The 13,226-nt window shown below is 50.1% G+C and overlaps 1 protein-coding gene across 3 annotated transcripts in view; it reads right to left on the reverse strand.

Moving 5' to 3' along the window:
• LOC115617202 (collagen alpha-1(I) chain-like) overlaps nt 1-13,226 on the reverse strand; it is an 87,345-nt gene that overhangs the window by 55,771 nt on the left and 18,348 nt on the right. For all 3 annotated transcript variants that reach the window (XM_030507430.1, XM_030507429.1, XM_030507431.1), the window contains exon 2: nt 103-250. In XM_030507430.1, the coding sequence (XP_030363290.1) occupies nt 103-250 (148 nt within the window). The remainder of the gene's footprint in view (nt 1-102; nt 251-13,226) is intronic.

Below are 13,226 nucleotides of genomic sequence, written 5' to 3' on the forward strand. Positions count from 1 at the left end.
GTGTCATGAAACGGGGTCTTAAAGCAACCACTCAAACCAACATGAATGCATGAGGTGACTCTGAGCACCACCCCCCAACTCCATCCCCTGAAGGCAGCCTACCTGTCCCCAAACGCCTCTCTCGTGGGGATGTTGAGGGTAGCATACTGCCCGATCTCCAGGATGCTGCAGTTGGCTTCATCATGGACAAAGGAGACATTGCTGAGGTCCTGTGCATGCGAAGTGATTTTGTCCAGCAAGTTCACTTCGTCTGCATGGAGGGAGAGAAAAAGAGAGATGCTTAGTAGCTGAGATTCCTTCCCTACAGGGCTGTGCTCTCTAGGGCAACAGACAAAACCCCCAGGAAAAACAGAGTGCAATTTGGAGAAACTAAAATAATCCACAAACTCAGTAAACTTGGACCAAAACAAGCATCCGGGTAACCCCAGAAACACCCAGGTGATATTTCTGATGCAGAACATGTGTTTCAAGGCTAGTGTCCCAAAGACATGAAGGGCCATTCCTACCCCAGCAACAGTGGTACCTTTATGCCCATATAGTTGGGATGCTCAGGAATGTAAAGCAGAGCCTGGGACACAAATGTCATAAAACACAAGTCCTGGATCAGCTTGGTGCAGAAAATCCTGCTCAGTCCTTTCTAAGGTTCCTTGTTGAAGTTTGCCCAATTTCAATGAAAAATTGGACCAAGGAGTGGGGTGAAGTTAGCATGTCCCTCACTGAGAGGCACGTCACAACCAGGTCGGAAGCTCTATCAGGAGCCACGCATCACACAACACCCCTTTCCCATCAGGTGAAAGACCCAATTTCAGAACTGCGCTGTGAACATGCAAGATGGTTTGAATTGGATGAGAGCCCCTGGTCTGGGCTATTTGGCAGCACCATCACTTGAGTCTCCTGAGGAGCTTTTAATTCCCTTGGTGAACAGAGACAATCCCTTTCTAAGTTCATTCATCAACTACAGAATCCTTCAGCTACAGAAACACCTGAACAAAAAAATGTTTTAAACCACAAGGTTTCTTGTTCCCCTCTATCAGCAAGAAAACTTGCAGCCATCTGGCTCTACCCAGACACACCATTTCTATCTTTGAGACATCTACAGCCAGGTCCCTCCTTTCTTGTCAGCCCTTTATGCTACTGGGCAGTGCGGCAATACCCTGCCAGGGGTGGGGATGAGGAACAGACCCAGGACAGCATCCCATGTGCCCAGCCTTGCAGGAGGGGTCTGGATCACTCCAGACCCACAGCCCCTTTACTGGGAGAGCCTGGACAATCCCGCTTGATGATTAGTCAACAGGAATCCTGCCAGTACCATCTGCACTAGCATCTGCCATCACTTGGGAGGCATCCAGCCTCTGCATTCACTCCAGTTCCCACTGTTGATGAGGTGCGAGATTTATCCGAGGGCAGATGAATAGCCTCAGGCATGCTGCAGCCTGACAGGACATCTACACACCACATAGATATATGGCTCTCCAAAATAACAAGTCAATTGAGCAGAAAGCAGCTTTGATCCAGCTCAGATGGTAACGTAGTGGTCCAGCCACCATCTCCTAAGCCGGTTTTACATTGGGAAAAGCCCTGTGGGAGGGAGGGATGGAGGGAGGGAGGCAGGGAGGGAGGGAATGGGGTGCTGCAGGAGACACAGCCATTTGTGGTGACTTGAGATTTCACCTGGTATTTCCCCAGCTCCCCACATGGTCACAGCATCAACATGTGGCCAATGCCAACCTCATGAATTTCAACAAGGCCAAGTGCAAGCTCCTAACCTGGGACAGGGCAATCCCAAGCACAGCTACAAGTTGGGTGAAGTGATTCAGAGCAGCCTGAGGAGAAGGACTTGGGGGTGCTGGTAGATGAGAAATTGAACATGAGCCACTTCAGTGTGCGCTTGAGCCCAGAACCCCGCCATGTGCTGGGCTGCATCAAAAGAAGCGTGACCAGCAGGTCGAAGGAGGTAATCCTGTCCCTCTGCTCTGCTCTGGTGAGACCCCACTTGCAGCACTGTGTGCAGTGCTGGTGTCCCCAACATAAGAAGGACGTGAAGCTGTTGGAGCAAGTCCAGAGGAGGCCACGAGGATGATGAGGGGCTGGAGCAGCTCCCGTATGAAGACAGGCTGAGAACATTGGGGCTGTTCAGCCTGGAGAAGAGAAGCTGTGTGGAGACCTCAGAGCAGCTTCCAGTGCCTGAAGGGGGCTACAAGGATGCTGGAGAGGGACTCTGCATCAGGGACTGTAGCGATAGGACAAGGGGTGATGGGTTTAAACTGAAACAGGGGAGATTTAGGTTAAATATAAGGCAGAAGTTCTTCCCTGTGAGGGTGCTGAGGCGCTGGCACAGGGTGCCCAGAGAAGCTGTGGCTGCCCCATCCCTGGCAGTGTTCAAGGCCAGGTTGGACACAGGGGCTTGGAGCAACCTGCTCTAGTGGAAGGTGTCCCTGCCCGTGGCAGGGGGGTGGAACTGGAGGAGCTTTAAGGTCCCTTCCAACACAAACCAGGCTGAGATTCTATGTTCCCAGGCAGTTTTCAGCTTAGCCACATCAATGTGCAACAGCCTTTGGCAGCAGGAACACTGCAGAGGAGTGGTACCAAGCCAGACAGGGTGCAGGGCTGAGCCCCTCAGAGACCTGAGCAGTCACAAACCCTGAAACAGCACCGAGTTGGCAGGGTCTATTGGTGTTGCAAGTGATGTGCATGCACAGCTTGAGGAATTGATCTTATATCAAACACAGCTGACAGAGGGGGAAAAACATCAGGAATGTTCATCCTTTCTCATTCCCAGACAGTTCTGGGAAGTGATTTCCCACCTGCTGACACCAATGGATGTGCCAAGACCTGCATGCTCCATCTCCAAAGGCTGCAGCCCTCATCACCCATCAACTTCGCTGGTGATTACAGGCAGACAAGTGTGAATTCAGTGCCTTCTCTCATGTTAAGGCTTTTCCTACACAAGCTGCAGCTGGGAATGTAGTACTACAAGTAACATGCTTCCAAGGAAGATTTCCTGGGCAGGGCATTGCCTTAACACACAACTTCAAAGTAAAACCCATGGTCCCTGACAACACATGGGTGTGCAGTTAGGGTTAAGCATGCTCCTGGTGCTTTCCTAAATAAAGCACAGAGATTCCTCTCCCCGAGGCCTGAGAACTGGAGGTAACAGGGAAACGATCACAGGAGCTGGGCTACACCAGGCGGTTTGAACAGCCAGGGCTGGTGTTTGCATCTGGACCTCTCCCCAATGCCAAGAGAAGAATCTGGCATAGAAGAAAAACAGAATTAGGAGCAAAACTAATGAGATCTCTTCATGACCAGGCAAGGCAACTGGTAGGAACCAAAACCCATCATAGCCAAGGGAGCGGCTGTCCACAGCATGGGGCACCAGAATATGCATCTACCAGCCAAGGGAGAGACAGGCTGATCCCACTGTATGCCCAGATCAACCCCAGCTCTGGCAGAGGGGCCACGCATTGCAGCAGTCATCAGAGCCTGAACATCATGGGAGGCATTTAGCTGTGTTCCCATCCTTAGGAACACCTTTCTACTTGTTCACATGCACATCGGGAGCAGCAGTGTGCAATCGTCACCACCAGGATGCTCCCACCTGCACTCTGGAGGCAACGCTGCCCAGGACCTGAGGCCAGGCTCACACCAAGCTTTGTTCATGGGCAGGCTGGGTTTACATCGAGCTCCAGACTTGGGTTCTTCCTTGCTCACCTGCAGAAAAGCCAGGCAGGACTGCCCACGGTGCACATTCTGCATGCCAAACCATCTTTGCTCTTCAACCTCAACCCAAACACCTGCAGAATGGCTATTTCTATGCTGGAAAGGAGATTCCTGGAGTTCAACGACTGCTGCCAAATTCAGCTTGCTCCGGGCTCCCAGAGCAGTGCAGGAATCTTCCCAGGCAGCCCAGTGCCAGGAGACTTGTGCACAGGCTCAGCAAGGACAAGCATGGACAGTGGGGCTGGAGCCAAGAACATACATCCCAAGCTGAAGTTAACCACGAGGGTGACTAGCATGTTTGGGGAGACATGCTTTCAAGGATGGGGAGCACAACAGTCAGTGCAAAGGGAGACACCTATAAAAAGCTATTAGAGGTACACTATAAAGCTGCTGAATCCAACCACATGAATCCATTGTGGTGCTAGGTGTTGTGTCAAGTTTCTGCCTCCAATAGCCTGGAAGCTGTGCCAAGAGAAATGGCCAGACTGACCTGTGTGTCAGTGCAGATGTCCCAGCAATGCTAAGCTCAGGCTGGAGGAGAAAACCAGCAGAGCCTTGCAGAGCTCAGCAAGAGAAGATGCATTCCCTGGTGATCAGCAGTGTGCTCTGGACCATCCTCCATTGCCTTGGTCTGAGCACATTAGTGCACTTTAAGAGGTTATTTAAAAAGCTCTGACTTCTTGATTGTTTCCTGGGTAAAGTTGAGCAGTAAATCCCCCAAAATTTATGGATCCCTTTTCAAAATGAAAAAAAGCACACAGAAAGAGGGATCAAAGACTTTACCCCACCACTCTGTGAAGTTATCAACAAATTCCAGCCCAAATATTAAGCACACAAAAAGCACCAGCATTTCTAGCATAAAGGAGAAATGAAGGCAGAGGGCTTTGCACTGTTGAATGTTGGAATTTGCCAATGGACCTGCATCACACCATAAGCTCTGTATTTTCAATACAGGGTTTTCCTGCCCTCATCAGTTTCACAGCACCACACAGTTACAATTGCCAGTGAAAAAGAGGAGAAAGAGGAAACATGGACAATACGCTGGTCAGAGGACAACCCCAAAGGTCCATCTATACTTCAAAGAGGAGATGACACCATGACACCATTTTGCTTATCCTGAAAGGCCAATTTGGAACATGCCTGGCATACAGGCACCCACCAGCCTGGGCAGTGGAGAGGGAAAATGGTGGGGAGCACCAAGGGCTGGTGAGCCAGGAGCTGGGGACCCCATTGCAGGCAATGCCTTGCTAACAGGCACAGCACCAAGAGCACCAAACACAACAGACTGCCTCAGGCACTGGTAACAGGGTCCACAGGCAGCCCTAGACCAGGTTCAAGGTCCCCCATGTAGCACAGTCAAGGACAAAGGAAGACACAGGCAGAAGTATGTCTGGAAACAAGGCTACAGAGAGGGTGCAAAGCCGGCCAAGAGAAAGGACAGGAGACAAACATACAAGGGGCCCTACCAAGAGACAAGATACACCCAGCACAGGTCCATGGTCCACCCAGGAGGCAGAGCTGAAGGCAAGCACTCTATACCAAAGCTCAAGGGGGCCTGAGGGTGCAGGGCTGAGCTTAAATGGGCTCCTGGGATGAGGGTGTGTGTGGAGGTCCCAGGTGAGGCTGGTCAGGGCCATTAAGGCCCATTAGTGCTGTCGGGCACCAGACAGTGTTCAGTAGTGGTTTTCCATCACCACATCCTATCCCTAGGGCTTCTGGAACATCGCAGAGCAAGATGTTCCATAGAGGGGGGTAACCCATGTTGCAGATACAGAAAAGTGACCATCCATGCTTTCCTCTGGGTTGCATGCACATGTGAAGCTTATATTAGGCTTTAACTTCTCCCCAGAGGAGGGAAATGAGGGGAAAGGAAATGAAATTAAACAACATAAACCATAACTGGAGCCCTGGGAGAGCTCGTAACTGGGTCTGTCAGACTGAGTCACTTCCCCTGGATGTGGCACCACTGGTTGGGACCTGAAATAACTGGGCTGGACAAGCTCAGAGGTGCTTGCTGGCACAGCCAGCAGAGACAGCCTTGCTGCTTGCTGGCTGGGGCATGGAGCATATGAACTAATGGATCTTTTCTCCCTCTGATTTCTGAGTGCCTTATGAAAATGTCCTACTAGAGTCTGCCTAGGCCATGCGCTTCAAACTGAATTAGAGAGGCTTGTACATCACAGCCATAATTGATATTAAAGGCTTTCTGTATTAAGTGATGGAAAAAAAGGACTTTATACTGGGGCAAGAGTTTCCTGCCACCTCACACCACTGACACCACCACAGTGGTCCACAGCCAAGCATCCAAAACAAGGCAGCCCTCCCAAAACACTGAGGGTCCTCCACTTCCTTCTTGACAGTTCACATGCTGAGGCACAGAAATGCCCCAAAACGCATCAAGTCTGGGTCCCATGTGATGCTGTACAGACAGAGAATCATAAAATGGATGGGTTGAAGGGACCCTAAAGCTCATCCAGTTCTAACCCCCTGCCATGGGAAGGGACACCTTCCACTAGAGCAGGTTGCTCCAAGCCCCTGTGTCCAACCTGGCCTTGAACACTGCCAGGGATGGGGCAGCCACAGCTTCTCTGGGCACCCTGTGCCAGCGCCTCAGCACCCTCACAGGGAAGAACTTCTGCCTAAGAGCTCATCTCAATCTCCCCTCTGGCAGGTTAAAGCCATTCCCCTTGCCCTGTCCCTGCAGGCCCCTGTCCAAAGGCCCTCTCCAGGTTTCTTGTTGGCTTCTTTAGGTATTGAAAGGCCAAAATAAAGTCTCCCCTTAAGGAGCCTTCGCTTCTCCAGGCTGTTTGCAGGTCATCAGCCCTTGCAGCAGCTCTTCCTGCTTCTCTTTCTATCCCTGCATTGTAAAGTAAATAATGCCCACAGCAGCCATCCATGTCCCCTCCTGTGCCACGTTCATCTCCTATTGTTCCCACTCCCTTGTCACCTAACAACTTCTTGTTAAGGACAACACCACAAACCACACGAGGCAAGGTTTAAGCCAAATACAGAGGGTTATGCAACAGGATTTCAACCTTCTCCTCCCTGCTCCGGAGAGCAGAGAGAATTTGGGTTTGACCCAGCGGCTGCAAGTTGAAGGGGGTGGAGCCAAAGCAGGAAGAAAAAGCAAAAGCCCATTTCTCACAGAGAACATGGTACCTATTAGTGGAAGAGTGAATGCAACCACCCACCCACAGAGAGGACAGAGAATTTCAGGGAAGAGAAACCCTTTCAGATGAAAGAGCCAGCTGGGAGCATTGTTTGGACAGGAAAAATGGGAGCATGGGCTTCTTTTCAGACTCCACACACAGATCTGCAGGCTTGCTGCTGCTCTTTGTATGGGCCCAGCACGGGGGCTCTGGTGGCATGGGGCTTTCAGGGACAAAGTCTGGGGAGGAGGAAGGCCTGTGGAAGTCAAGGATGACCTCGAATAAGGATACATTGGCTACAGGGAAAAGTAGGACAAGTGGAAGAGAGTCTGTGAGATGCCTTTTGGGAGAAGAGCACTGGGAGCAGGAAAGAGTTTAAGAGTTGCTAAACCCACAGTGGGGATGATGAAACCAGAGTGGCCACAGGAGTGGGGAAGTGGGCTTGATGGGCGTTTCAGCCTTCAGCTTCATCACCCTCACCAGGTCTTCTCTCTGCAAATCCCAACGCAAATCATGAGACGGCATGACAATCTTGTCCCATTAACTGAAAGAGCATTTCCTGCCCTCGCAGGGACAAGCGTGTGTTTGCTTTGCAAACATGGAACAAATCAATGTCCTGACAAGTCCAAAGACCCTTTTGAAGGAGGTGCTGGGAAGGGCTGGGAGGGAAGCTCACAACGGCTGGGTGCTCTGCAGGATTTGGTGGCCTTGCTGGGTTGGTTTGCCAGAAGCCGCTTCTAACTTTCCCAAGACATGTACTAAGAGATCCTGCAGAGCTCCTCAACCATCACCTTCTTGAGCAACCAAGAGAGTTAACATCAACCCAGAGCTGCTGGTCTCTAGGAAAGTGCTCTGGGATGCTACGCTTCACCTCAGCCTTGCTCACCCCTCACTCCCAGGCCACACGCACACCCTGGTGTGTCTCCTATCGCCTGTTCTCCACGTATCCTTCCCAGTTCCTTCTTTCTCTGCTCTGTGTATGCATGTCCTGTTCCCTCCTCGACCATTGACAACAAACGAATCAGACTGGTTTGTGTTGGAAGGGACCTGAAAGCTCATCCAGTTCCAATCCCCTGCCATGGGCAGGGACACCTTCTACTAGAGCAGGTTGCTCCAAGCGCTGTCCAGCCTGGCCTTGAACACTTTAAATGCTTTTGGGTTGAGTTTAATCCCTCACTTTACTCAAGCAAACACTGTGGAACTGATATTTTATCTATATTTAGGGCTTACTAGGTTTAGTTAGAGAGGTGTTTTTAAATGCATTTAAACCTGTGCAAATCCCTGCACAGCCAGTCTTCAATCTGTCCAAGTCCACCTCACAGCAATTCAATTTCGTTACTGAATTACAGTAAATCAGCATGAACCAGGTTTGAATTGCTCCATAATGGCTACACAGTGGGTTCTGCGGGATTCATTTATGAACAGCTACAAAACACACTGTAAAAGTTGTGTGACACTTGAGTGGGGACAGGTCCCAAATCATTGGCACTCACTGCCACTAGTAAATGAGCTTCTTATTGTTGCTCCATTGTCCAAGTAAATTAAGAGAAAATTCTACAAACAATCACACTCCAGGGGCTTGTTTCCAGCTCCAGCTTTCCAAAATCCTCCCTCTCTGTTGTTTTGTTTTGTTGGGCTGGAAGACAGACACATAAATATGCACAAAGCCACCAGAGAAAAGCAATCATAGAATCACAGACTGGTTTGGGTTGGAAAGGACCTTAAGATCATCAGTTCCAACTCCCTGCCATGAGCAGAGACACCTCATACTAGACCATGTCAGCCAAGGCTCTGTCCAACCTGGCCTTGAACACTGCCAGGGATGGGGCATTTACCACTTCTCTGGGCACCCTGTTCTGGTGCCTCAGCACTCTCACAGGGAAAAACTTCTTCCTTATATTTCACCTGAACTTTCCCTGAAGGGATGATCATAAAAACCTCCTCTGGGTGGAATGGTCGGAACCAGGCAGGGCAGCCCACAGCACAACCAGAGCTTGTACCCTTGATTCTCAGCATCCTCTCGTGCTGATGGAGAGCACATGCACATCGGTGTGCACACACCACCCCAAGCTCCCATGACCAAGAGTTGTCTCAATTCAATGGACTTCAAAGTCAAGGACACAAGGAGGTCCCTGCAGCTCCCATCTCTGGCTCCAACAGCAGATGCTTGCAAGAGAGGAGAGGAAAAGGGTGAGAATAGACCTAGTCTTTCCTGCTGTTTACCTCCTAACTATACTTTCTTGGGGGTTGGAACTAGATGATCTTAAGGTCCTTTCCAACCCAACCCATTCTATGATTCTGTTCTTCACCAAATGGCAAGGGGAAGCAGAAAAATCTACACCAGAAGCTACAAAATTGCAGTGAAGAGGTAAAGATAAAGCAGAAAGATTTTTCACAGAAGGAAATGTCATTTCAGAGTTTGGGAATGATGCAGCAGTTTGATAGGAAATATCTCCTTTTGAAATACTTTGTTTCCTTCTTCTCCATTACAAGTTGATTTTCACAAATGTTTCTCCAGTTCCAACTCCCATTCTTTTAGAGCAATTTTTCTCAAGTCTGGCAGAGGCTCAGCCTGAGCTATTATTGCGGCAATGTTGAAAGTGCCTCCAGTAACAAGAGGAACTGTGGGGTTAGTATCTTCTGCTGCAGACATACACATCTGGGAGAGATTACGGCCTGAGAAAAATCAAAACAAACACGTCCAGGCAGCCTATCCTGGAACTCCTCTCATTTCAGCAAATAAGGGCTTGGTGCTCCCCAAAACCAGAGCCTTCCTCCGGACTTCTTCCCTAGTGATGGATTGGTTCCTCTGGTTTAGTCTAACTGTACATGTAACATCACCCAAGGCTGGAAAACCAAAGCTTAAACTTTATATCACTGGCAACGTGCAAGGCAATCCATATCTAAGGCGATACACCCAGATGTTCATCGCCGGTGAAAGGGAACCAGAAAGGGTCTGATCGTGTGCCAGGAGCCATCTGTCACACCACGAACAAGCACGCGTTGGCTCAGGATCTCCACAACTCCTGTTCTGCAAGTTACAATCAAAGCATCAAAACCCTGCAGGGAAGTAGCAGCTGGAAAGAAGTGGAAGGTCCTTCGTGCTTTCAGACCCAAGGGATGTCATGTTCAAACACCTGAGCTGCCTCATTGGGTCACACACTGGCACCCACAAATGCAGCTTCATTTCTGGGGGCAGTTAGAGCTGAGGATCTGCAACACAACATCCATGTGGGAGCCCTTGTGCTGTCCCCAGCTGTACAGAGATGTCCTTGATGACTGAGATCCCCAGAAAGAACTACAACTGAATACAATATATTTCCTTAAGCATCCGAATGGATGCTGCTTCATAGAATCATAGATGGTTTGGGTTGGAAGGGACCTTAAAGATCATTCAGTTCCAACCCCCTGCCATGGGCAGGGACAAGCAGATCTGCCCAGGCTTGCATTTCCATGTCCACGATCATGGGTAAATATTTCTTTCCTTTTGGGCAGGTGGAGAAACAAAGCAGAGCTAATTTTGGGAGGCTGTGAGAATATGTGGATGAGGTAAGTAGGATGCACGTGTGCATATCCCAGCCAAGGGAGGACTGGAGAATTAGCTTGCCCTGGAAGCTCTTGCCTGTGCCATTCTCCCTGCTCCCTCAAGACCTCGTGTACCAAGCAGGGACCTCTTACAGTTAAAGCAATAAACACTGCAGCTTTTAACCCCATAATTCAGTCCTTGCACTGACCAAACCCATTGCTATTTTCTTCACTGCAGCCAAAATATCAGAGTCTGTTTTCCCTACCCTGGCTGATTTTCCCCTCTCAAACTCTGCTGCAGAGCTAGAGAGGTGCCAGCAAAAGGGAACTATCCATCCATTGATACCCAGAGAGCATCTTTCCAAAGCTTTCCCCTTTTGTATGCTCAGAGCTCCTTTGCAGAGGTGCCTACTCTGCTCCTAACATCAAGCCTTGGCAATCGCAGCCCTCTTCCTCTGCTGGGTCTCAGTGTATTCATGATAAATGTGGTTTATCAACCTCCCTGCAGTGGCCCAGACTAATTGGCTGGGGAAGGGAGTCAGATAGCTTCATTTTCCAGGCTTGATAAGAGCCAATGACTTCACTCAGGGAGAAATCATATCATGCAATTGTGAAGGTCTGGCTCAGGTTACCCCTGAGAAATACCTTGTTATTGCATCCCTGCAAGAGAATGGGCAAAGATCCCAACCAGAATTTACTGCGCCCTTGGCCTTGTGCCCTCCAGCTCCATCCCGTGTGTACACATGCACAGACCTGGCAAATTCACATTCATATCCATTTTGATTCATACGAATTCACAAACTCAGGGTGTCAAGAGGCTGGAGAAACAAACTGCAGAGACTGCAACACACTTCTTTCCAGTGCACACAGAGATTGTGATGGTAGATCATGCCCCATCCAGAAACCCCTTGAGGGGCAAGATGCTCACTGGCATCTGCTTTCAGATGTAGAGCTCTTTCCAGCACACCAGTCTGCAGAGAAAACCTCAAAACATCACCCCTGGCTAACCAATGATCCTGAAAGCCCAGGGCAACCATGGCAGCTCCATCCGTGAAGCTGGATGCGCACCAGCACTGCTTGTCTCTAAGGGTTGGCTTTGGAGAGAAGCTGGCACTCACGGGAGAGAGCTTGAGGGCAAAAGGCAGGGGACACACAGGGGACATGGGGCTGGACACAAGGCTGCCAGGGACATGCTCCAGTGCTGTGCCAAGCACAGCAGGCAGAAAGTCAGGGACCCAGCTCCGTTCTGCTGCCCACAGCGATGGGATCAGGGGCGCTTGTTCATGGATCCCATGGATTCATGGGTACCAGTTGGCGACTCAAGGTCCCAAACTTCTGGCAAGGAAAGGTAACTCCTATCTGCTTTCCCTCAAGAGCATGGGGTCTATTACAGGAAACTCCCTATTGCACAAGCATCTGGCAAACCTCTTACCTCTGTCCAAACCCATCCTATCTCAAGGAACCTCTTAGCATCACCTTCATCCAGCAAGGCCAAATTTGCCCTTTAAATAATGGCCACAGGTCAACACATGGTTTATCTGAGCTGACATGCAGCCACTTCATGCTGCAATTCATCACTTTGGAGATACTGGCCTTCCCTGAAAGGGTTCCATGCGAGGGAGAGGGGACACAGATGCTGCTCCATGAGCCCATGAGCTGTGGGAGCTGGACCTGCCTGAACTGAGCTCTGTCACTGTGCTTTGCTCTACCAGCTCCTGTTACTCAGCATATGACTAATGCCCAAACCAAAATTAGTCCCAGTGCACTTAAAGGGAAAGTTTTCACTGCAGGCAAGTGTTTTGCAGGGATCTATTTCTGCTGCCTTCCCTTTTAGATATGCTGTGGCAAGGGTCAGTGCCCAGGCTCTGATCCGGTGTTAAAACTCATTTGATCAGGAACGAGGTTCTAGAGGTTGTATCTAGCTACCACGCACCGCCTGCCCCCAGGGACCTGCAGAAACAGGGCAGGAACGAGCAAGAGAAAGAAGCACAAGAACCTCATGCAGCAGCTTCAGCACAGCCTGGGGCAGAGCAGGAGCCTCAGTCCTGACTTTCCCTTCACGTTCCCTTCAGCACAGCTCTCAAGAATAAAGAAAAACACATTAAAAATGAGTGTTTCCCAGTAACAAGCTGACATTTCACAGCCAAAAACCGCTCTGATTTTCACCTCGGGCAAAACGCGTGCACATTTGTGATTCATTCCACACTCATGGCTGCCAATTTTCCTGCACAATTGAATTGTTGCGGTTTCTGCCTTTGCTCAACTCCTGAATGCTCCTCCAAGTTCTTTGTGTTCAGTGTTTCACAGAGCTACTCGCCTCCCACGTCTCTCCTCCACTGGTATCTTTACACCCAAAGTACCTTTGGGTGCCTGTGAGAATTCAAGTGTCATGGTAAGCTGCTCGATGCCACGGGCTGCTGCTGTCCCAGGCAATGGGGCCACCCTCAGTGACCCTAAGACCCTCCAAGCAAAAAGAGCTCCTCTTCTTCTAAAGTATCGTTTCACCAAAGCCTCATGAGTCAGGTTACCCTCTTTCCCCACCCCAGGAGGGGCTGATCCTCTCAGAGCTTCCTCAGCAGACATTCATCCCATTCATCCACAACGGTTCCTCACATCCCAAGGCTGACTGAGATCCCATCCCTGGCTCACCATGGCCAGATCCTGGGCAGACAAGGCTCTGCAGGCAGCAAGCCTGGGTGAGGACAGGCATGGATGCTCCACTGGGAGTGAAAAAGCCTCCTGCAACTCTGTTTACAGATGAGGTCCCCAGGAGGACACACTCAGCACATGAGCATGGGTCAACCTCTACAACAGTCAGCCTTTATGCAAAAG

The sequence above is a fragment of the Strigops habroptila genome, chromosome 15, assembly GCF_004027225.2.
Source record: "Strigops habroptila isolate Jane chromosome 15, bStrHab1.2.pri, whole genome shotgun sequence".
Taxonomy (NCBI): domain Eukaryota; kingdom Metazoa; phylum Chordata; class Aves; order Psittaciformes; family Psittacidae; genus Strigops; species Strigops habroptila.